General features: G+C 30.4%; 2 protein-coding genes across 2 annotated transcripts; one reads left to right on the top strand and one right to left on the bottom strand.

Annotated features, from left to right (window-relative positions):
- Nucleotides 1-2,782: 2,782 nt before the first annotated feature.
- Nucleotides 2,783-7,743, bottom strand: LOC101493606 (pentatricopeptide repeat-containing protein At2g38420, mitochondrial). The gene is made up of 3 exons (XM_012713629.3): nucleotides 7,150-7,743; nucleotides 5,901-5,962; nucleotides 2,783-4,713 (listed from the first exon to the last, which is right to left on the bottom strand). Exon 3 carries the CDS (start codon nucleotides 4,475-4,477, stop codon nucleotides 2,975-2,977), a length of 1,503 nt encoding a protein of 500 aa, XP_012569083.1. The 5' UTR covers nucleotides 4,478-4,713; nucleotides 5,901-5,962; nucleotides 7,150-7,743; the 3' UTR covers nucleotides 2,783-2,974.
- A 9,433-nt stretch (nucleotides 7,744-17,176) lies between these two features.
- On the top strand, nucleotides 17,177-22,917 carry LOC101514540 (TOM1-like protein 6). The gene is made up of 9 exons (XM_004492470.4): nucleotides 17,177-17,624; nucleotides 18,154-18,232; nucleotides 18,349-18,447; nucleotides 19,260-19,373; nucleotides 20,050-20,213; nucleotides 20,334-20,415; nucleotides 20,502-20,587; nucleotides 20,716-21,003; nucleotides 21,729-22,917. Exons 1-9 carry the CDS (start codon nucleotides 17,503-17,505, stop codon nucleotides 22,714-22,716), a joined length of 2,022 nt encoding a protein of 673 aa, XP_004492527.1. The 5' UTR covers nucleotides 17,177-17,502; the 3' UTR covers nucleotides 22,717-22,917.
- Nucleotides 22,918-23,893: the final 976 nt, after the last annotated feature.

Genomic DNA, 23,893 nt, shown 5'->3' on the forward strand with positions numbered 1-23,893 from the left:
ACTTAGGTCAAAAGTTGCTCCACGCACGCTCATGTGCCTCCAAGATCCACTGTGTTCATCTCACGCGCCGCCACCAACAGCCTCGAGCTCAGACGCGTATGTCTGCCTTCTGGCATAATGTTTCAGTCGTCTAGATTGAGTTTTCCTTCCTGGTTCCAGATCTGTTTTATGTTTTTTCTTTCGAGCCACATGCATATAGTTTGGCAATTTGTCCCAGATACACTGGCCCTATCTTTGTCCTAGATGTATTGACCTTGCATTTCTCTCCCTGAAGCATGTCTCTCTCTCTCTCTCTCCTTGAAGCAAATTCAAGTTTAAATATTTTGAGTCTCTGATATTATTGGTTTGAAGCTTCCAAATGCAGTTTTTTAGAAGGACGAACTTTGCTTTATTCAATTGCTTGCCATGAATTTCTCTCATGCTGATGATCATTCCGGCTATCTGGCTAGACTATATTTATAGCAATTCTCTCCGACTTCACCTGCATCCCTGAGTTGATTTTCCATCATTTTTATTATTTTGCAGAGCAAAACATTATTTTCTTGTAACAAGCTAAAACTTAGTAAGATTTAGCTTGAGGGGGGAGTGTTAGAATATTAAAAAATATCTTATAATATCTATTATATTATATTAGAGTATGTTGAATTATTCCATATGATCAATTTATAATGATAGAGATATCTTAGAATATCTCTCATTATTATTATGATTTATTCCTTATTTAGGATTGAGTCTATGTTTCTTTATAAATAGAGATTAGTATTGAGTCTTTTGTAATCAAGTCAACATTAAACTATTATCAATAATATTCAAACCCTTATTATTTTCTCTCCTCCTTTTCTCTAAAATCCCACAATTTCAACAATTAGAATGTGTTTCTAGAGAAGTGTGATATGGTGGTAAAAGTTATCTAAAATAAAATTTGGTGGTAAATTCCACCAAATAAAAATTTTACTTGAAAATTTAGAAACTTTATCAGTACAACAATTACTTTTTCTATAAATATGCAAATAACCTTATAGTTGAGTGTGTGCAGCACTAAGTTATGCTACTTAACACTTAAATTTCCATCCAATGTAAAATGATTATCTTAATGGCATTACTTGTACTCCACATTTCGTTTTTAATTTCTAAATTATATTATTGTGTATAGGTGTGGATAATCCTGGGTTTTAAAAGTAAGCCACATAAATATACTCAAATATACATTATGAAGAATGAGAGCCAAGTTTCTACTTTGTTACTAAAAAGAATGAGAGCTAATACACTTCCAAATTAAGTCTAACACATTGCAACTTACATAACTTAATTGAACATTTATAGTATACGCGTTTATCCTATAAACTGTTTTCATAAACTATCATAAATTTTATGAAAATATAAGCTGGAAACAACTTATAGACATTTCATAAACAGTTTTTAGCTCTCATAAACAATCTCACAAGTGTTTATTTCAGTAAATAAATTAGAAAACAAAAGGTCATATCAATAGGGTGGCTAACAAACTCAAAAGTCAAATCATCATATAACATAACACTTGGAGCCTTTTGACTTGCAATAAATGAAATAATTTAAATTCAACAATGTCAATCTCAACCATCCTTTTTAGCATTAGCATAAAAGTTTATACTAAGCTGTCATGACAGAAATGTTTAACAAATCAGAATAACTCATTTGAAACAAATCAGTAAGGTTTAACCATCCATTAGCCTAATTTGAAAATCTTTATACAAGTATATAGCTGCCTTTAACAAATCCACAACTGTTTTTGGCAAACTATTTAGTAAATGCTTGGAATCACGGTGTGTTTGACGAAATCACAATGACACTATAATTTTGTTGAAGTTGTTCAAGCTGCAAAGTGTAGCTTTAGCAAAAATCAGAGATACACTGTAATTCTGCCAAACTCAGAGGCCAATCCAACGTGCACTTAGTGGTTTCAAGTTTCAATGCTCCAAAACAAAGGAAAACAAGATGTCATATGAATTATTTGCCACCACCAGTGAAGGCACCAATCACAGCATACATTAAAAATACATTCCAAAATTGAAAATATTCAAATTCTATTCCATTACAATTTCAAGTTTGCAATGAAATAATGCACTTGGATGGATTTGTGTCCAAATTCTACCACAACAACAGATCCTTCCTCAACAAATGGCCCCAAAAAAATGCTTTTGAGTTGACAACAAAGCATGTAAGGTTTACCAGTCAATCAATAATAAGCTATGCCCTTTCATGAAATTAACAAAAGCATAGAAAACTAGTTTTTATTCTGACTTTAGGGATTGTAATTATAATTAAGGATAAGCACTGTACCACTGTATAATGGTCATAGATGTTATATATTATCTATCTGCAAGTGACACTACAGAACCTGTACATAAAAGTATAGATAAATTTTACCTCAAAGAACAGCTACAAGAATCTGGACAATTGTACTGTCAATTCAGTAACTTGTAGTACTCACAAATCACAACAATTATGCAAATATAAAAGTTTTCATCATGCATTTTAAATGAAGTCCTAATGAACAAGTTATCTGGGACCAGTGATTTATTTATTATCGATTAAAATATTCTATGTAGCACATCAACAAGCAACCACCAAGATATTTTTGCATACATGAATAATAGTCAGAAGGGGTCAAATCTCAACTTTAAAAGAGATTAAATAAAATATAAAATAAATAAACAATTTGAAGGAAGAGTAATATAGAGATTCCTAAATTTCAGAAAAAGAAACAAAGCAACAAAGAATCCCACTGCATTAAGACACGTCAGCAAGCAAATCAGTGGAACTACTTTGTTAACTATAACGAATGAGAGCCAACACTTCCAAATCAAGTCTAACACATTGCCACTTACATAACTTAATTGAACTTTTATAGTACTATAAACTGTTTTCATAAGCTATCATAAAGTTTATGAAAATATAAGCTGAAAATAACTTATAGACATTTCATAAACTGTTTTTATTGTGGGCTGAACAATCCAACAAATGTGGTTTCGGAATAGGTAAGCTCAGAACCTGAGTTAAGAAGCATTGCTTCCCAAACCTTAGCTCCAGGAACAAAACTTTTAGCAACAATTTTATTCATCAATACAGTTGCATCACCAATCAAACCCTTTTGGCACAAATGAAGTATGATACTATCAAATGTTGAAGATCTAGGATAAAAACATTTGTCCGACATTTCCTCCAACAAAACACATGCTTCACCAATCTCACCTTTACCAACCAAACCATCAAGCATGATCCTATATGTATGCAAGTTTAGTTCAACACCCTTCAACCCTATTTCCTTAAATACCGTCTTTGCTTTACCTAAATCCCCTTTCATACACAATGCACCCAATAAAGTATTGTAAGTAACTACATTTGGTTTGCATCCTAATTTTTCCATTGAAACAACAATCTTAAGTGCCTCGTCAACATTATTCTGCTTACACAAACCATTTATATACACATTGTAAGTATAAACATCAGGAACGAGTCCCAATACAAGTATTTCATCAAATAGTTCATCTAACTTCACATAATCATCTTCTTTAACAAATCCACTCATAACAATAGTGTAACAAACAATATCAGGTTTAATTCCATCTTCTTTCAACTGATTCAGAATTTCCAAAGCATCCTTACCCTTCCCTTCCTTCACCAAAAACCTAATCATATTGGTACAATCCATTACACCTGGACAAAACCCTAGTTTCCTCATATTTCCCCAAACAACCAAAGCCTCAACACTAGTCAAATCCTCTTGTTCGCACAACGACGATATTATCAAAGAACATATCTTATCATCCAAACTGTAACCATCTTCAATCATACAATTCATTATCTTAATAGCATAATCAACCCTCTTAATTCTACACAAAGCCTTAACCAAAACCCGAAAAGTCGATTCCTCAAGACGGATTTTCATATGCTGACTCTTCAACAAAATATTTGGAACCATCTTGAGAAACTCTCTCTTCCTACAAAGCAATGAGAGCAACAAGTTCAAAGAATAAACCGTTGGTGTGCACCTAAACCTAGGAATTCTGAAGAACAAATCAACAGCATCTTGAACCCTATCAGCAAGACCATAGAACCTAATAAGGTAACAAAAGATGAACTCGGGTGTTTCAAATTTCTCAATGTGTTCAAGGTGGTTGAGAATATGAGGAATTTCATGTAACTGGGAAGTGTTGGTTATGGTTTTGACGAGAAAATAGTAAGCTTTCGGAGTTGGGTCAGTGTTATAAGCTTTGAATGAGTCAATAAGAGTGGAAAGAAGAAAAGGGTTGTTGTTGATTTGTGTTTGAGGTTGTTGTTGGGTTGAACTCATTTGAAATGTTGCTTGTTTGAGAATGTGCATAGCTTGTTGTTCACCAAAGGTGTGGTGCCATGTTGTCTTGTAAGGCGAGTGTGGCCATTTTCTGAATTTTCGTAGGTATTTGTTTGCAGTTTTAGATAAAGGGTTTCTCACCATTTTTGGATTTGTTGAGGAACGGAGAAGTGTGTGAATATTGATAAATTAAAACATCCTTAACTAGTTCATTTTGTCTTGTCACTGAAATAAAACCATTTTCTACTTAGTCGTTCCAGTTTTCTGTAAATGATGTGACAATTTGGATAACTTTCTCACTTTTTTGCAGTCTTGATTGGGGAGTTTTGTGAACAGTGGTAGAGCTTGACTAGAAAGCTTGGGAGGGCCGTCAATCTTTCCTGTTGAAAAGATAATCAATTTTTCTATTCTTCATCTTTACTTTTCTAATGTAAATGCAAATGACACAATTTCTATACCTATGTATTCAAACAATAATTCAACATCTTTCAACTTTCAAGAAATCAACAATAACACATTTCAAAATACCCATTAACATGCTAACAATGGAGGAATCGAGGAGAAGAGAGACAAAATAGCAGTCTCACAGTCGCAAAGGCAGAGCAGATGAGAGGCGCGATAGACAACAGTCGCGAGATAACGGAGTCGCAAAGGATGATGGCGTTTGTCCACAGGTAGTTAGAGCTCTCAACTTTTCAAGCCCTCTATATATTGGCCCCATCCCACATATTGAAGGGGGCAAAAAAACCTTATAATAAAATGGCCCATTAAAAGAAAACCTCCAATGCAAAAAAGCCCACAAAATTCCATGGGCTTAGAGGGCCCATAGGCCCTTCTTTTTTAAAATCAATAATTTTTTGAAAAAAAAAATATTTCAGATCCTTTTCCGATGTTTTTTTCAAAAAAAATTCCGAGATTTTTGCACTAAACGGTCTCGTCGATGATCAGTTTGAATAAATGCATCTAAACACAAATCAGTCACATGATACAAGATTCTGGTATTTATTATTTATATATACACGAGAAATATGTATTGCATAAAGTTAATAGCCTCAAGTAGGAACGAACGACATCATTCAATTCAACTAGTAAAGGTTTCATTTCAACTTCATTTATGTAATTAATGCAGCTATTTCCTCATACTCAGTACATGATTTTAATGATATGCATAAATAGTCTTGGCTCTTAAACTAAAACAATCATATGTGTTAATTATCAAAATGTTCTTCCAAGCATGCAATTAATCATAAATAATTTCATAACTAAGCTTCATACTACTTAGAAAAATAATTGTACATAGAATTTCTAAATCAATTTCAACTTATTCATTCACATCATAAGTCATACGGTATGCACTAAATAAAAATTTTATTTTATGAAATAAAAACTACTAAAAAACTTATATTTCGTTTTTTGTTTTAAGGAACTTCAAAACTAAAACTGATAGCCAAACAGAATAGGGTTTATTCTTCTAGTTTCCAATGCTAGAAAAGTATGTAGTAAATAAGAAATAGATGTAATCCTCTAACTTCCTATATATGTCTAAGTGTGACAGAAACCAATGTACCTTATAATTGTATATGGAACACCATAATCAGCCAGATATTATGCAGTCTTTCTTTTCCAAACCTGCAATCAATATGAAATGGTATTTAATTTTTATATGCTTGACTCTCAATAACAATGTCTGGTGGTTACCTTCCTAATTTTTTAAGGCTCCACCATGTTTCTATGAGATTCCATCTCCCTTTGGTCTTTTTTCCCCCAAAGATTCCACCCCTTTTCCTTGGCACCTCAAATATGTTTAGTGATTAGTGAAAAATGTTGGGATTCTTTAGCAATAATGCAAAACAAATCCCAACAATTTGACAACTCGTCCTCTCTCTATGCCTACATATGTCTTAATAAAGAGTAAACCCCAAAAGGATTCTGAGAAGATTATGGCCCCTTATTTGTGCTAAAAATCACAAATATCATAATATAAAAGCTAAAAGAAGCAAAAATTAAATGCCAGATCTTGTGCTCCATCAAAATTATGTTCCCACGTGTGATTTTCAAATGGAAATTATTTCATAGACTCTAGAACCAGCTTTGTTATTATGTATTTCATAGACTCTATGAAATACCTGGTTTCTGGTTATGGTTTTCGATAAATACAATTTTAAAACCGATTTTTCTTAAAACCGGTTAAAATTCGGTTATTTTTAACATTTATTTTTAAAAAATCAATTATTCATAGTTTAAAAATTGATTATTTTCACAAAATGAAAGCTCAATAAGAAACATTATTAATTATTTCAGATACAAAATTTGTGCTAACATCATATGAACTTGATATTATGGAGTAATTAAATATTATGCAGTAACCAAATAGCCCTCAGTTTTGTAGAACAATTCAGTAAGCTAAAAAAGACTTCTCTTAAGATGCATTTCATAGCAAAGAAAACCTATAATTGATAATATCTCCAAATTTTCATTACGATTTCAAAGCTACACTGCAAAAACCACATGAAAATCAATCTCAAATAACAGAAAAAGGCCCTCAGATTTGTATCAAATATGATTTCATTACTGCATAATATTTCTAAACTCATTTATTAATTATTAACCAAATATGATGTTAGTACAAATTTTCATTACGATTTCAAGGCAACAGTGCAACATAATAGAAGAACAGTAATTTATCGAAACAACACACCAAGAAAACAATCAAAATTAAACTAAAATGTTCAAAATAAAAACCAAAACAACCATTGAAACAACATAAAAGAAGAATGAATAAGAGAAAAACTTGGTAAAGATGAATAGAAACGAACCAGAACTAAGCTATTGAGAAAGAAGGAAGGTGCCGGATTGCCGGAAAACACTGCCAGAAGTGGAAGGTCGGTTTGCCGGAAAACGCTGCCGGAAGGTGGATGGTCGGCTTGCCGGAAAAAACTGCCGGAAGGTGGAAGGTCGGTTTACCGAAAAATACTGCCGGAAAGTGGAAGGTCGGTGGTCTTGGGTGACGGCAAAATCAGAATGGTTTTGGAGTTTTGAGGTTTTGGAGCTTTGGGGATTTAGGGTTTTGGAATTGAAACTTGAGAGTTGGGTGGATAAAATCTAAATATTTAAAATGGATTTAGATCCGGTTTTAGATTTGACTCATAACCAGATTTTTTAACACATTCAATATCTGCATCAATAATATTGAAACATTCAACTACATTTTATTGTATTCATTGACCCATTGTGGTATATAATAGTGACTCTGCATGATCGAAGCTTATAGGGGTGAAGGCACAGATGCTAAAGATCTTTCTTATATTTACATTGAAGCGATCCTCTTTAATCCAATTTAAGACCAAATTAGATGTCTTTCTAGCTAGTAACACAAAAGAAAATGTTTGTGATTTTAAAGTCAAAGGTAGTTGGTTCGAACGATCTTGCATTGTTTATGCCGGTGAATCTAACAATATTGTTGCCCAGGTAATTCATTTAAAAGCATCTTATTTTATTTTATATATTCTGCTTTAGTTAATTATATTTGCATTGTTATTGCAGATGCACAAAATGCACACTGTAAAGAGTCTTTTAATGGTAAAGACCATTTCATGGTCACAGTTTATCTTAATGTTGATTACACAGCAGTGTTAATTGTGATTTTTGATGAGATTAACGACTATGATGCTAGCGATTAGAAGAATGTTATATAGTTTTATATTTTCATGTATTGTATTAATAAAATTAAAGAGTGTGCAGGTTATAGATTCAATTCATAGTGTGACTGTACTTATTAGTTCATCTAATTTATTAATTTTGTGATTTTAGTTTTTTAGTTTCAAATGAACAATTTTGCTTCCTCTAGTTTTCAACCTTTTTGATTTATTAGTCCTTTACTTTGATTTTGAAAAATTGATGCTAACGTGACAAATGAGAAATATTTGTCTAGTTTATCGCCCAAGCTGAATATTAATTTATATTTTGTATATAAAATCATCGCAATGAATGTTAATTATAGTCTGACGAGCAAAGAGACTGCACATACCATTTTGATCATAAACCACAAAGTTGATACTTACATTTATGTGTGAAAGAAATAAGTTGACTTAAAACAAAGAGTAAATAATTGAATAATGATAAGAGATAAATATGATTTTAATTATTTATTTTTTTTAATTTATTTGATAATTTACCTTATATAAATTGTATATTTTAGTTATTTTCATTGTAACTCTTTTAAACAACAATCGTAAAATTATCGTTATAAAAGATTAAAATCAATTTTTAAATTAGTGCAATCTTAACAAGAATGAAGTGAAAACACACTTTACATATGTTTCAAAATATATGTGAATAATTTTTTAAAGTGGAAACTTTTAACTGATGTAAATGAATATTTTTTTTTAAAGAATATTATAATGATACATGTTGACAATTGTTTGAAGATATTCCAATAATTAGATATTTGTTATAATTTTGATTGCGATTGTGACAAGGACTAAAATACACCACTTATATAAAAATAAATATACATGACCAAAATAAATATTAGATAAAGAATAATACTAGTAGTTATAGAGATAAGGAAAAACAAAACACAAAAATAATTATTATCTGTTGATTTATACCCCTGTCCGTAAATGATTTGGGTTAAAACGGAGATAATATTTTAAAAAAATTTAGGCTTAATTGCACTTTTGGTCCCCCTATTATAGGTGAAAATTGAAAGTAGTCCCCCCATTTTGTTTGTCCCCCAGTTTTAGTCCTCCAAACAGAATTTGAGTCCAAATCATGATGAGTTGTCATTTTTTAATGACGTGTGAATAAAAGGGTGACGTGACAAACGCTTATGTGGAATAAACTCATTATTATATTATTTCTGATTAAAAAATATAATTTATATTTTTAAAAACCATTATTATAATTGTGACAATATTTTTAAAAATACAATTTAATTATTAAAATTAAATTAAAAGAAAAAACACATAAAATCATGAACCCTAAACAAATCAAAATCAAAAACATTCACTCATCAACCCTAAAATCATTCTGGATTTCTTCCTCCTTAACAACACAATCAACATGGCCTCCATCTCCCTCCTCAACATTGCGCTCAACTTCCTCCTCAACAATTTCATCAACAAAGCTCTCAACTTGACCCACTGTTTCCGCCCTTGCAATTTCAGACACCTCAACTTTCACTTCATCACCGACGACAACAACACTACCATACCCTAAAGTATCAACTTTCAGGGAATCAATAACAATATATTCACCACTAGTAAACTTCTCAACAACATCCTCACCACCATCACCATTGTCAACAACACGAACAACACCAAAATCATCGCCAGAAAAACCGATTCCACAGCAGCAGAATCCAAATTATTAAATACATTTCCGCCATCATCCTCCTCTTCTTTCAAGAATTTATTGATTTCATCTTCAACAACACCTTCAAAATCTCCGCCTTCAAATCCGTTATCATTAGCCTCAACAAAAACCTCATGGCTATCGCTAAAATCTCCATCCTTGACTGCTTCAACAAAAACATCATATTTGTCATCATCACCGTCTTCCTCCTCCGCGTCATCTTCTTCATCAGCAGTTACCTTAGCAATAGGTCTCGAAGATTGTTCATCGAACGGTTGTTCTTGTTGAACGGTGGATTTAGCATCGGGATAAACGAGAATGGGCTTTGGTGGGCTCAGTAGTTTCGTCTTCGCCGCTAACAAAACCATCATTGTTTTCGGAGTTGGAAGTGGCACTGTTATTAACGCCGTTAGTGAAATTTGGTTCAAATTAGGAAGGAGATAGGGTTTGAGAATCCATAGTGAAGAAATGAAGGGATGAGGTTTTAGGATTATAGGCGGAGAGACTGGGAAAGAAGAGAATGAGAAAATGAAAGAGGGTTTTAGTTCTAGTTCATGATTTTAGGGTTCAGAATGATTTTAGGGTTCATGAGGGAATGTTTTTTATTTTGATTTGTTTAGGGTTCATGATTTTAGGTGTTTTTTCTTTTAACTTAATTTTAATAATTAAATTGTATTTTAAAAATATTGTCACAATTATAATAATGGTTTTTAAAATTTAAATTATATTTTTTAATCAGAAATAATATAATAATGAGTTTATTCCACATAAGCGTTTGCCACGTCACCCTTTTATTGACACGTCATTAAAAAATGACAACTCATCATGATTTGGACTCAAATTCTGTTTGAGGACTAAAATTGGGGACAAACAAAATGGGGGGACTACTTTCAATTTTCACCTATAATAGGGGGACCAAAAGTGCAATTAAGCCAAAAATTTAAATTGAAGTCTATTTTGATTTTCGTATATAATTTTTTTTTGTAATATTTAAAAAAATAAATAATCAAAATTATATTTTAAGCATAATAATAATAATAATAATAATAATAATAATAATAATAATATCCCTAAGAATAAGCTCTAGTCATAATGAAATTTTCTTCCATTGTCCACAATCGTCAATTGCTTTTATTTTCAATAAAAGATAGAGTAAAAAAATCATTTAAAATAAAAATGATGATATTAATAAGTTAAAAAAGATAATTTAAATAAAAAAATAAAAAAAGAGAATTCGAAGAGAAGTAACGATGATGTAGATAAGAGACATGAAAGTATTAACGAAGAGAGAGTCAATGATGGATAAGAGAAGATTCCAATAAGGGAATTTGGTGTGGTTTATGAGAAGTATCTAGAAAGAAATAGAGGCAAACTAGAGTATGAGAGTTGCCAAGAAAAACAGCTCAACATTTTTTTATAAGCAAAAATCATTTGTTCCTCTTTTCATTCTCCATCCCCTTAACCACTGGATTATGCATTTTCTTGCTCCAGCTAGAAACACTTGTCAAATGTCTCATTATTTTTTTATAAAAGTTTTCTAGTGTCCACTTTGTTCCATAAGATTTAAACACGTGTTTCTAATTTGACATGTCAGCACTGACTTTTAAAATTACAATGAAAGACCAAGAAATAAAAAATGTAAAAAATTATAGATATTAATTGTCCATTTAAAAATAAAAAAATTAAAATCGCACAATTGATAAATTAAAAAAACTAAAAATATAATTAAATATTTAAAAAACAAATTTAAAATAGAGAAATAGTGTGCAAGTTCATAAGATAGAATTGACCCGCAACAATGCAAAAATTGAAGTCAACATTCTGAAAATGAAGGTCAATAATAACATGCTAATCTAAAATTCAACAAAGTTGGCTTCCAATAATTTTACAAACATTAATAGCACTTGACAAATCTAACAATATTAGTTTACTCTATAAATTCCTCAGTTGAAGATGTGAATGTAGTCCATTTGGAACTATTTCGTATACTCAATGAGAAAAACTTAATCACATGTTTACTTGTTATAGACTTGTTAATGTGTGTGTAATATTTGTCCTTCACGCAATATAAAGATTAAGTACTGTCCATAAAAACTCAATAATATTCATTTTTAATTATAATTTTTTATTATAAAAACTCAAAAAAATTTATCTTGAATATTCTAATTTTTTGATGTTCAAATCGAAAATTCTTATATTTAGATTCAAATTCTAAAATTGATAATTGATTCCAAGTAGCACTTTTATTCATTTCCTTATGACTGATTTCCATTGGAGCGGACCAATTTGCTATAAAAGAAAATTCAAATGATGGTAGGATCTTGCACAGCTACTATAATTGGTATTGTACGTCGATCGGAGCCTCAACCATTATCGCATTGAGTGTGATTGTTTACATTCAAGAAAACCTTGGATGGAAAATCGTGTTTGGAGTACATGCGGTACTAACGTTGATTTCAAATTTCATTTTTATTTTTATTCCATAGTTAAGGTTTGGATCTATATATAAAAATTTAATTTATTTCGTCATATTTAGGATTTGGATCTATATATAAAAATTTAAATTGAAGATAAAAAAAATTAGGATTGAAAATAAAGATTGTTGAGTTTTTATTAAAAAAAAAATTAAATTTTAAGATGAAAATTATTGAATTTTTATTATTTAATTAGTTAATTAATTAATTAATTAATTAATTAATTAATTAATTTTAAATTTTTAATTAAATAATTAAAATAGATAAGAGAAAATTAATTAATTAAAATTGGACATTACTAACTATGCCAAAAGAAAAAAAAATAAGAATAAAAATAAAAATAGAGGAAGAAAGGGTGAGAGAGAGAAGAATAAATGGTGAGAAGGAGAAAAGAATAGTGCACTTTTTGTTAGAAGTCAAGGTAAAAAGAGTTAAGAGTATATCATTTTCTCAATTCTTTTGAAAATCAAAATGTGAGTTTCCCTTTTCCTATTTTTCTTCGTACATGTATAAGATAATATCTATCGTAAATTAGAGATTTGGGGTTTAAGAGTTTGAAATAAAGAAAATGATTTTTTTTTTTTTTTTTATGTTAGATTTAGGGATTTTGCATATAGATGATTAAAATAGTTAATGCAAGTGAAGCTATATGACTGAAATTGAGAATAGATTATAGTAGAGTTGAATTTTTTTGATGACATGCAATTATGCTCTTTTTGATGTGCTTGAAATTAAAAACCTTGAATTTCCCTGTTGCGATGAATTAGGTTGAGTGAATTGACATTGTGATGTTGTTTTGATGTATTCATTGCTTGATTTATTCATAATTTATACTATTTGTGTTTGTAAAAATTAATTAGGAATTCAAAGCAATACATAGAAGAGGTAACTCAAGAGTAACTATAAAGGAAAAGAAACTCATATGATAAATATGTCCTTAAACTATAATGTTAATTGTTTTGGTTTCATCTATTGAAATCCATTGAGATGTAATCTCATCCCACATTATTTAAATGTTTTACAGATAAAAAAATTTAGATCAAGAGTTGGAAAAATGAAGTATAGAAGTTTATACTACAATTTAGTTAAAAAAATTTAGAAAATTATTTTGAACCATGAATGTGTTATGTACTCTATTTTTTTTACTCTTTTTTTTGAATGATTAATATGTATAATAATATATTTGCATAACTTTATTTGGAAATTGTATTAATGATTATAACGCTCAAGTTATATTATAGACAATTAGCTTGTGGTGTTGCACTTATTCCACAATTTCCCCTAAAAGAACCTCCACCTCCAAATCATTGGTTGAAGATCGTGGCAAACAAGCATTAAACAATGGCACAATCTTTTTTAGAAGTAGAGTATAAAGCTCTACCAGCTGCTACATGTGAGTTCCAATGGCTAACCTACTAATTCAAGGATTTATAAGTTCAATGTTCTGATTACTGTGACAACAATAGTGCCTTACATATATAGTTGTTAACCATGTCTTTCACCAACTAACCATGTCTGCTTGTGATTATAGTTGATATATAAATATGGCCACAATAATTCAACCATTGATTTAGTCTTTGATTTCATAATTTTCTTTGTTTTATCTTATTTTGTTACCTTTTTCTTTTAATTTCATGAATCAATGTTGCTCAAGTGGGTGAATGTTATAAATTTTATTTATATATATTGGTTTTTAATTAATTTATAAAATATTGGTTGAATGGTTTATTGACGAATCCTAAAACTATTTAGTGAATGTGCTTGAATAGTGTAGTCTATAGTTGAATAGATCTATGATAGGTAAAATCATTTCAAGTCTTTCCGTAAGAATATTTTTTTATATCTTATAACTATTCATGATAGAATTGGTAAACTATTGTAATTTACGTAAAAAGATATACTCCATATCCACTTTCTCTATAAACATGTCTTGTGAGATATGTTTTTAATCAACTAAGATTGAAGTTATTATATGTCTACCGATTGAAGCTTGAGAAAGAAGGTGCATAGATCATATTCTATAATCACTCAATAGCATTAAAATCAACTTTAAAAGGGTTGATTATTCATGACATAATATGTTAATGTATTTTATGTTTGCCATGATGTGAAATATATTCTAATATGTGACATTAGAGCTATTTCATTTTCTTTCTTATAGAGTCAACTACATCCTTGAGGTGAGTGTTAATATGGACTAGTATTAAACTTGTCCTTAATAGACACAACACAGTAAAAGCCATTGAATTTTTTTTTTTTCCATCTCCTTAGCCTCAATTGCGTAACTTTGCAAAAAATGGCCGCCAATATTATTCCAAAGAGGTCAATACTACAATACAACACCCCTAAACCAATGATGAAAAAAAGGAAAAAGAATCTTATGCTGTCACTTGACAAAAGAGGAACAAAAATCCAAAACAATACCCTATAAGCAAAACAAAAGGAAAATGTTCAAAGAGATGAAAAAAACGACATAATAGAGAGAAGTTAGTTAGTCTAAAAACTGAAAAATAATACATTGTGGGAGAAGGATATGTAATCAAGTGTGAGAAAAACATAATACGATTTGATAAAATTACAAAATTCAACCTTTGATCTAGTAATAGTATGGTCTATTATAAACAAGTTTAATATTAGTCCATTATGTAAAATTCATCATGATATATACTTTTTCTTTTTGTTCTATTTTTCTCTTTATTGAAACATAATTAAAAAGAAGTGAAAACTTTTTAATTTCATGCCTTTATAAAAGTAACTTTAAACTTAAAAAAATTCAAGTAATCTTTTTCTCATTCTAATTCTTCCTTTCTTTTAAATATTATTTTTCAGAAAACAACATCCAAAACAAATGAAAATGTGAGATTTCTATAGTTTTCTTCAGAATTTTCTTTTAAATATTCAAAATATAATCGAGTAAAAAATGGTGTAACTTTTGCATAATACTAAAAGCTACCATAGATTGTTACATCTTTTTCTTCTTAAAAATATTATTTTAAAATTATTTAAGAGAAAACAAATCATTTTCATTTTAAACTTAGGATATCTTATCGTTAACATAGTTTAGCCTAATACTCAAGATGATTTTTGAAAGAGTTAGCCGCAAGATTTTATTCCATTTTATTGTTGTTTAATCGTTTTATAAATAAGTATTTTAAAACAATAATATATATTAATGATGTAATTAAATTGGTTTGATTAGAAAGCATTCAATTGTCTCCTATTGATACATAAATGTTTGAATTTGAATACGTAGTTTTACATTTATCGCACTTAAGATTTTTAGCCTAGCCACTAGACTATTTAATAAAAAAAATTCTTAGCCTAACCACTAGACTATTTAATAAATAAATAAAAAGTAAGAATTCAATTTAAATCTCATAATGACTTAGTTTGAATTTTGTTAATATGAAATACTAGTGTGGGTGTAATATATAAACACTTATGTTAAAATCTCTTTGAACTTCGAGACTTTTCTTTATTCTAACGAATTCTTATATAAAATTTTACTCGTGTAAAGTCTAAATATTTTGTAATTATATATATTAAATTAAAAAATATTAAATTTGAATTTCAAATTTTTAAATACTAACTATTTCAGTCTTTAATAAAAAAGAAATTAATTTATGTTTTGTCACAATATAGTACGTAAAATAATAGATACAATAATATAATTGAACAAAGAGTGAAACATTTGTCAAATTACTTATATATGAAATTTAGTACGTAAAAAAAAAAAAAACAGGTCCAATAATATAATTGAACAAAAAGTGAGTATTAGAAAAACCTACATCATACGTTAAAAAGATATAAAAATAAAATTAGTTTATATAGAAAAACGCACCTCTTCAACTTACATAATAAAGAATTAATTTATATAGAGAAAGATACCTCTTCAACTTACATAATAAAGAAGATACAGATATAGTTTATAAGGATAAGTTAACTTTAATTTATCAAAATCCTATATAATATAGTTTGTAAGATAAGTTAACCTTAATTTACCAAAATCCTGCATTGGGATTACATAATATATTTTAAGATAACCGGTAATGTGTGTAACTTGTTAAGATGACTCAGAAATAAAATATAATTAAAATGTCGATTGGTTTAAAATTAAAAATTTAATAAAATTCAATTTTTTATATACAAATGTTTTCTTATGTCATCTAAATTACACAGTAATTTCACTTTTTTTTACATAAAAATATATTACAGAGAGACTAAACTAATTATGTTTATTGACCATATTTATAAAAATTTAAACTAATTATAAGTAATTTAGAAAATTTGCAATTATATTATAACTATTAAACAAAAATTATGTTAAATTTGAGTGACTTCATAGTTAATTAGTGATTTATTTCAAATTTTATGGAAAATTAAATCTTAAAATGAAAAATTTAAAAATAATTAATTTTTATTTTGAAACAATTTTTAAAATAATGTTTAATTTCTTCATTAGAAATAATATTTTATTACATTTACCAATTATTTACTTAATTTTTTTTAAAAGATACAATTATATTATTATATATAATATATAAGAAAAAGAACTTAAACGCATTTTTTAGGTGTTTTTTTTACTTTTTTGTTTAGATTGGGCAAGGTTGTTTGGCTATAATAAATTTGAAGAAATTATGGTTTAATTAAGTATAAAATTATTTTTTTATAAAAGTGTAAAATTATTTTTTGATGACAAATTAAACCTATTAAAAAATAGTTAAGATAATTTCCAAATATCCCAAAAACAATAATTAGAAATTAAGAAGAAGAAAAAACCTGTCAAAAAAAATAGAATAGAAAAGATAAGCTGTGACACGACAGCATCACGATAAATACTGCTCGAATAGACAAACAGCAAAAAGAAAAGCTAAATTCATATTTTCTTTCCACTCTAATACGCCACGTGGCGCGTGCATTCAATCATGCAGAAAAGCGAGTGGGCCAAACAACAACCAATAATCGCTAAAGCCTTTCAGCCAAATAAATAAACGAATATTACGAATTTTCCGGGAATTTTTTTTCTCTCAAGAAAATCATGTTCAGAAAAGAAAATTCACCAATTCCTCTTTTTTAGCTTCACAGAAAAAAAATCACAATTTTTTTCAAAATAAAAGTAAAAATAAAAAAGCGACGACTTTTTCGAATATGATTATTGATATTGATTTGTTCCAATTCATTCATGAATTGCGCTAGGGTTTCGTAATTTCAGAGGGTTTTTTTTTTTGATAAATAAATTCGCTTCAAAGTTTTCTTCTTTTTTCGATTTTGCGTTTTGGGTTGTTGCTTGAGAATCGAATTTTAGGTGTTTGAAGAAAGTTCTGAGAGGGGAAAAAAATTATGATGGCTGCTTCTTCTTCTTCAGCTACTGTCGCAGTTGAGAAAGCAACTAGCGATCTTCTTATGGGTCCTGATTGGACCATGAACATCGAAATTTGTGATTCCATCAATTCTAATCATTGGTAATCTTCAGTTATAAGCAAAGGAGAAATATAGATAGCACATCAATTTCAAAACTTTTTTTTTGGTTTTTTAAGGGGTTGACTTTCATCATCTACCACATGTTTGTGATTATGCTTGCTTTTGAATTTCATGTTTCATGCAGATGTTTATGGGTTTTTGTTATGATAATGAAATTTGGGGCAAAATTTTGCTATTTTTAGTTTTTTATTTTTATTTTGGGGGTGTTGTTGAGGATATTACTTTTATCATGTTTTTTTATGAAGAATTAATTAAGGGGGTTAATTAATTAATCAGGTATAATTTTCCCAAAAATTTCTTTTAATATTATTTTTTTATTACTTTTAATTTTTCTCGTGCACAATTTTTGGTATCAAAGTTTAACAAGAATTTCTAGTAGTGGATTTTAGGAGAAACTAGTCTGTCAACTTGCTTTTCTCTACTTTCGTTTTTGTTTACTTCAATGAATTAGTAATTGAGATATTAACAGTTAATTTTTAAACTGAATATTTGATATTCTTAATTTATCAGGCAACCGAAAGATGTGGTAAAAGCTGTGAAGAAGAGATTACAACATAGGAGCTCTAAAGTTCAAATACTAGCTCTCACGGTACTTTCCTTATTTACCTCTAGTTGTTCTTTGTGGCTGTGCCTTTCAATACTTAAATTTGAAATTCATTTGTTTGAGACTTGATGATTTATGGTTTCTGGTTATCTGTTGCTTAGCTTCTGGAGACTATGGTGAAGAACTGTGGTGAGTATGTGCACTTTCAAATTGCCGAGAGGAGCGTATTGGAGGAGATGATAAAGATTGTAAGAAAGAAGGTAAGGTGGTGGTGGTGGTTGGAAACTTCAGATGCATTCTGTTTTAATTTGCACATTTGATTGGAAAATGTTCATTTTAGAGCAGTGAATATCAAAGTTTAATGCAAAGATCATGACTTAATTTACTTTACTATAATGGCATCTGATGTTGTTGTTTAACAGCATCTTATGCCTTGTTTAATTTATATCCAAATCAAGTTTGATGCGCTACTCTTGTATATCATTAATGGCCTATATTTTATAATGTCTACGTTCTAGTGGGAGATTTATCATGTGATCCTACATTCAACCATTGCATTCATCATTATATTTGTATATATTTCAAATCCAGTTTCCTTAATTCCTTCCATGTTAGATAGGTTATGGGATCATGGACTCAATTATCTGAAAATTGATGTGGTATTTCCAAGTCAAAATAAAATACTATAATGTTAAGTTGGCCCCCTTATGATTAATTAATTAACCTGAACATGTATCAGCGTTGTCAAATAGCGGCTATAGTGCTATAGCATAGCGGAATTCGAACTAATTACAATTGATCTGTGATAACGGTATTTAGTACTAAGTGTCGTCAAATAGAGGTTATAGTGGCACTATAGTACTATAGCATAGCGGAGTTTGAACAATCCCCTATTTTTTGGAACTGTGATTGACAACGCTCATATGTATATCCAAAACAATGTTAGTATTGATGCTTTTTGGATATAGTGGAACTTTATTTATGTTTGATAACTAATGTGTGAGCTATTTAAATTTTTTTATATTCTTGTGGGTTGTCTCATCTGACATAAATGCATGTAATGATAATTTAGGCAGACATGCATGTGAGGGATAAAATTTTAGTACTGCTGGACTCGTGGCAAGAGGCGTTCGGAGGTGCTGGTGGAAAATATCCTCAGTACTATTGGGCATATGAGGAATTAAAGGTAAGTGTATTGCTGTCTACTCAATAATATATCTTGATTATCGTTTATCTAATCTTGATAGCTTCATGTGCAAAGCGGGATGCCAGATTGTGAAAGTTGTTATTCACTTAACTACCGTTGATTTTCTATAAAATAATAGCCACTATTTCATTTTACGGGTGAAATTTCACTTTTGGATATTTTTAGAAAACAAATTTTGTTATTATATGTTTTTCCAAATTTGTATTTTATAACTTAATTTGGCACCTCAATAATTTGTATACAAATCTTTTTTTATTTTGCAATTCTCTCGGGACAAATAGTTTGATTGGATGAATAATAAAGGTATGTTTTGTTTCAGAAAACATTTTTTATTTTCAGTTTCCTGTTTTCAGAGTTTTGTACCGTTTCCGTTACAAAACTTGAAAAATAAGAAATAAAGTAAAAACACGGTTGCATAGAAAAATGTTTCCCGACGTCGAACAAGCCCTAAGGTTGCATACCGAACCTCAGTGTGAAGAACTATCCCCATGTAAAACCCAACCATCATCGCTTTTTTCGCAAAATTACGTTGAACTATGGTATTGAAATTGCATTAATATCCGCATGATCATAAACCATAACTACATGTGAATCATAATTCAATGGCTGCTAAATCATATCATAAACTTATTGTGTTGGATTTTATAAATGACAGAGATCTGGAGTTTCTTTTCCGAGGCGTTCACCAGATGCAGCTCCAATATTTACTCCACCTCTAACTCATCCATCTTTAAGACATATGCAAGCTGGATATGGGATGCCAAGCAATTCTTCAAAAACACTAGATGAAACAATGGCAACAGAGATTGAAAGTTTGAGGTGAAACTCTTTTTTTTGTGTGCTGGTCACCTATGCTTCTGCTGATATGTTGTGTCGCTGAACTTCTATATGTGGCCAACATTATATTTTTTTGGCTAATTTTTCCCTTTAAATCCTCAGTATGTCAAGCTTGGAGTCCATGCGGCATGTGTTGGACCTATTGAGTGACATGCTACAAGCTGTAAATCCCAGTGACCGTGGGGTATGTTTAACAGTGTTGTTTGGCCTTTCTAAATCCTCTTTGCAACTAAGTAAAATGGTTAAGTGTTTGTTTTTTATGCTCTATAGGCTGTAAAAGACGAAGTAATTGTTGATCTTGTTGATCGTTGTCGCACCAACCAGAAGAAATTGATGCAGATGCTGACAACAACTGGGTTAGTTCCATTAAACTGGCTATAGCATTTGGCGACACATCAAAATATAATTGTGTTGCCTTTGAAATTTGTGTCCATAGGATTTGTGGAATATTAATATATATTGTACCATATTGGTTATGTTGTAGGGATGAGGAACTTCTTGGGCGGGGCCTCGAACTGAACGATAGTATTCAAAGTTTGCTTGCAAGGCACGATGCAATTGCTTCCGGCACTTCTTTTCCAATTCCAGGTGCAAGTTCCAGTACTATGTCACCTGAAGTTCAAGCCAGTATCAATCAAAATGAAGTACAGACCTCCATCCCCTCCGAGTCTGTTTCAACACCTAAAGCTAGCCCTCCTGCCACAGTTTATTCTGAAACAAGGGGTGAGAGTGATGAAGAGGAAGAAGACGAGTTTGCACAGCTAGCTCGAAGGTATTGTTATGTTTCTTAAATTGATATTACAGTGCCCATGATTATTATGGAACCAATTTTCTTATCCATTGCACCTTTCATATGAATTTAGGATGTGTAACATGACTAACATCCAAAAACAAATAGTTTAGTACTCCCTCTGTTCCTTTATAACTGTTGCTATTGTAGATGAATTTTGTTTATATTTATTTGACAACGTGAACACTAATTGTTATTTTGCCAATAATACCTTAACTATTTACTTTAGAGAGAGAAATAGGTGGAAGAATGAGATAATAAATAGTTAAAGGTATTATAGAACAAGACAAATAATTCTATCAAAAGTAACAAAATTATTGGTACGACTAAATAACCTTAGAATGACAACTAAAAAGAAATGGAGGTAGTATGTCTGCTAATAAAATGCATTTTGGGTTTATTCATGTGTGGATTTGCATGGACAACAGGACAAGTGAATTATCTACTGATTTCGTTTATCCGAAATAGGAATCTTTGCATGAAGTGTTTCTTGTTTTTTAAATTTACACTACATGCCATTTCATTCTATCCTATTTGACAAGCTCAGCTCTATATTGTAAGCATGTAAATATTTTTTCATCATCAAAGATTTTCCTGTAAATTGCAATATGCAACATGCTGCCAGTCAGATTATGGTTAATCAAACTGTTCAATTATGTCAGTAATGTTTTAATCAATTAATTATTTTGAACTCTTTAATGCTGCAGGCATTCTAAGGCACAGTCAGTGACTTCAAAAGATGCTACAATTGGATCTAGCGAAAATTCCTATGTGCCAGAGCCCTCAACATCCAATGCATTAGCTCTTCCCGACCCACCGGCACCTATTAGTACTTCAAAAGATCAGGACATCATTGACTTACTAAGCATCACTTTGTCCTTGACGCCATCTTCTCCGCCGACATCGTATCTGCCATCAGCTCCTAACCAAGGGATGCATCAGATACCTGCTCCATCTAAAACCGAAGGTTATTCTTATGCTCCTCAAACGTATCCTGGAAATTTGCCATACAACAACAGTTATGTTGCTCCTTGGGCTCAACCTCAATCTAAATCAGAGTTTCAAACACAGCAGCCTCGACAACAGATGTATCAATCTCAGCCCCAACCCACAACCTCTCCCTCACCTCAACAATTGCACGCACGTTATGAATCCGAGCAAGCGCTGCATCATCAACATTCCCAACAGCCCCAATCGGAACTTCCTCAATCACAGTCGCAGAATCAACACCGGCAATATAACCCTCCTCAGCCTCAACATCATCCACATTTACAGTCTCAACCACAACCACAACCACAGTTGCAAATACAGTCTCAACCTCAGCATCAACCACAATTTCAGAATCAACATATTCAATACGCTGCAAGATATCCTCCACCGCCATGGGCTGCTACACCCGGATATGCCAACTATCAAGGCCATTTATCAGCTCCAAATGCGATTTCGACTTCTCAAGGAAATGCGACAGCATCTTATCCTCCTGCACAAGGGGTTAGCAGGCCCTTGCAACATAATAATTCATTCACTTCACCAGGAATAGATCCCAGAGGGAATTCTGGACAAAGACCCTTTGTTCCATCTTACAAGTTATTTGAAGATTTGAATGTGTTTGGAAACACTGATGGAAGGGTAAGTGGTACATCATCGAACGTGTCGGGGACAATGGGACCTGGTATGGTTGGCGGACGTAAGTGAAAGTTTTAATTTTATGTTCATCTATGTATAAAAAAGAATGTGATGTTGATAATTTGAAGTGCTGTATACCAGTATTGCTAGCTTCTTCACATTTGCAATTTATGTAAGTTTTTTAGATTGATGGAAGTCATTAGTTTTGAGTGTTACCTAACTCAGATGACAGATGGAACATTCTTTGATATAAGATTTTAGTTTCTGGTAGTGGTTCTTATCTTCAAGTTGTTTCATTTCATTGATCTTCAAGCTCTAAAAAAATAAATGAACATAAAACGCACGTTCCTGTCTGTAATTTAAAGGGTAATGTGATACACTTGCATGTCTATTGTAGATATAGGACATGTTTGGATAAACGTCTTAGTGCATATGTAAAGGTTATTTTGATATTAAAAAAAAGATAACTAAAGTCAAACTACAAAAATGTATTTGTAAACTATTCTATATTTCTTAAGAGTTTATAGAAATAAATTAAAAGTAGTTTATTGACATGTAAAAATTTATGTAAGTTCTTTTAAACAATCTCACAAATGCTACTGCAGCTAGGTATAAATCTACATAAATAAGTCACTTTAAAAAAAATAATAATAAACAGGTAGAATTCATGCATCTAATATACATACACAAATCCATGTTTGAATATATAAATCAATGCACATAGACATCTGATGCTGGATTTATTTACATAAGTATAATCTGTATGAAATCTGATCTGGACTTTGTATACTTATTTTAAGTATTTTACACTGACCGTGCATGGCATTAAACTTTAGTTATTATATGTTTTTTGTTGCAGCATTCATTTATTTTAGGTAGATTAATATTATAGGGGTTAACGAAAATCTTTAGGGGAGAATAATAACACATGATATTATTACTGGACCTCATTTAAAATGGTTGTGACCTTTCAGTAGAACAAACAATTAATGGATGAAACTGTGGTAGAGATTAAAAAATAAAAAATAAAAGAGTTTAACTAATAATTATAATATCGTTGGTGTAGAAATCAATTTATTTATGTACCCAATTATATTGCAGCAAAGCTTATACCCAAAGCTTGTGGACCGTAGTCACGGGAAATAAAAATATATTCATCCCTATTACTGTAGAGTGAAGGTTCATTTAACTTATAATTTTTTTGTTTTTTAATCGAATTTTAATTTTTTATAGTGTAAAATACATT

The sequence above is a fragment of the Cicer arietinum genome, chromosome 3, assembly GCF_000331145.2.
Source record: "Cicer arietinum cultivar CDC Frontier isolate Library 1 chromosome 3, Cicar.CDCFrontier_v2.0, whole genome shotgun sequence".
NCBI classification, from domain to species: domain Eukaryota; kingdom Viridiplantae; phylum Streptophyta; class Magnoliopsida; order Fabales; family Fabaceae; genus Cicer; species Cicer arietinum.

What these genes read in the sequence shown, in the direction of transcription:
- LOC101493606 (XM_012713629.3), bottom strand. Translation starts at nt 4,477, where the DNA reads ATGGTGAGAAACCCTTTATCTAAAACTGCAAACAAATACCTACGAAAA.
- LOC101514540 (XM_004492470.4), top strand. Translation starts at nt 17,503, where the DNA reads ATGATGGCTGCTTCTTCTTCTTCAGCTACTGTCGCAGTTGAGAAAGCA. An exon ending in TCCATCAATTCTAATCATTG is followed by an intron (nt 17,625 to 18,153) that starts GTAATCTTCAGT and finishes TTAATTTATCAG; the next exon opens with GCAACCGAAAGATGTGGTAA. An exon ending in ACAGAGATTGAAAGTTTGAG is followed by an intron (nt 20,214 to 20,333) that starts GTGAAACTCTTT and finishes TTAAATCCTCAG; the next exon opens with TATGTCAAGCTTGGAGTCCA.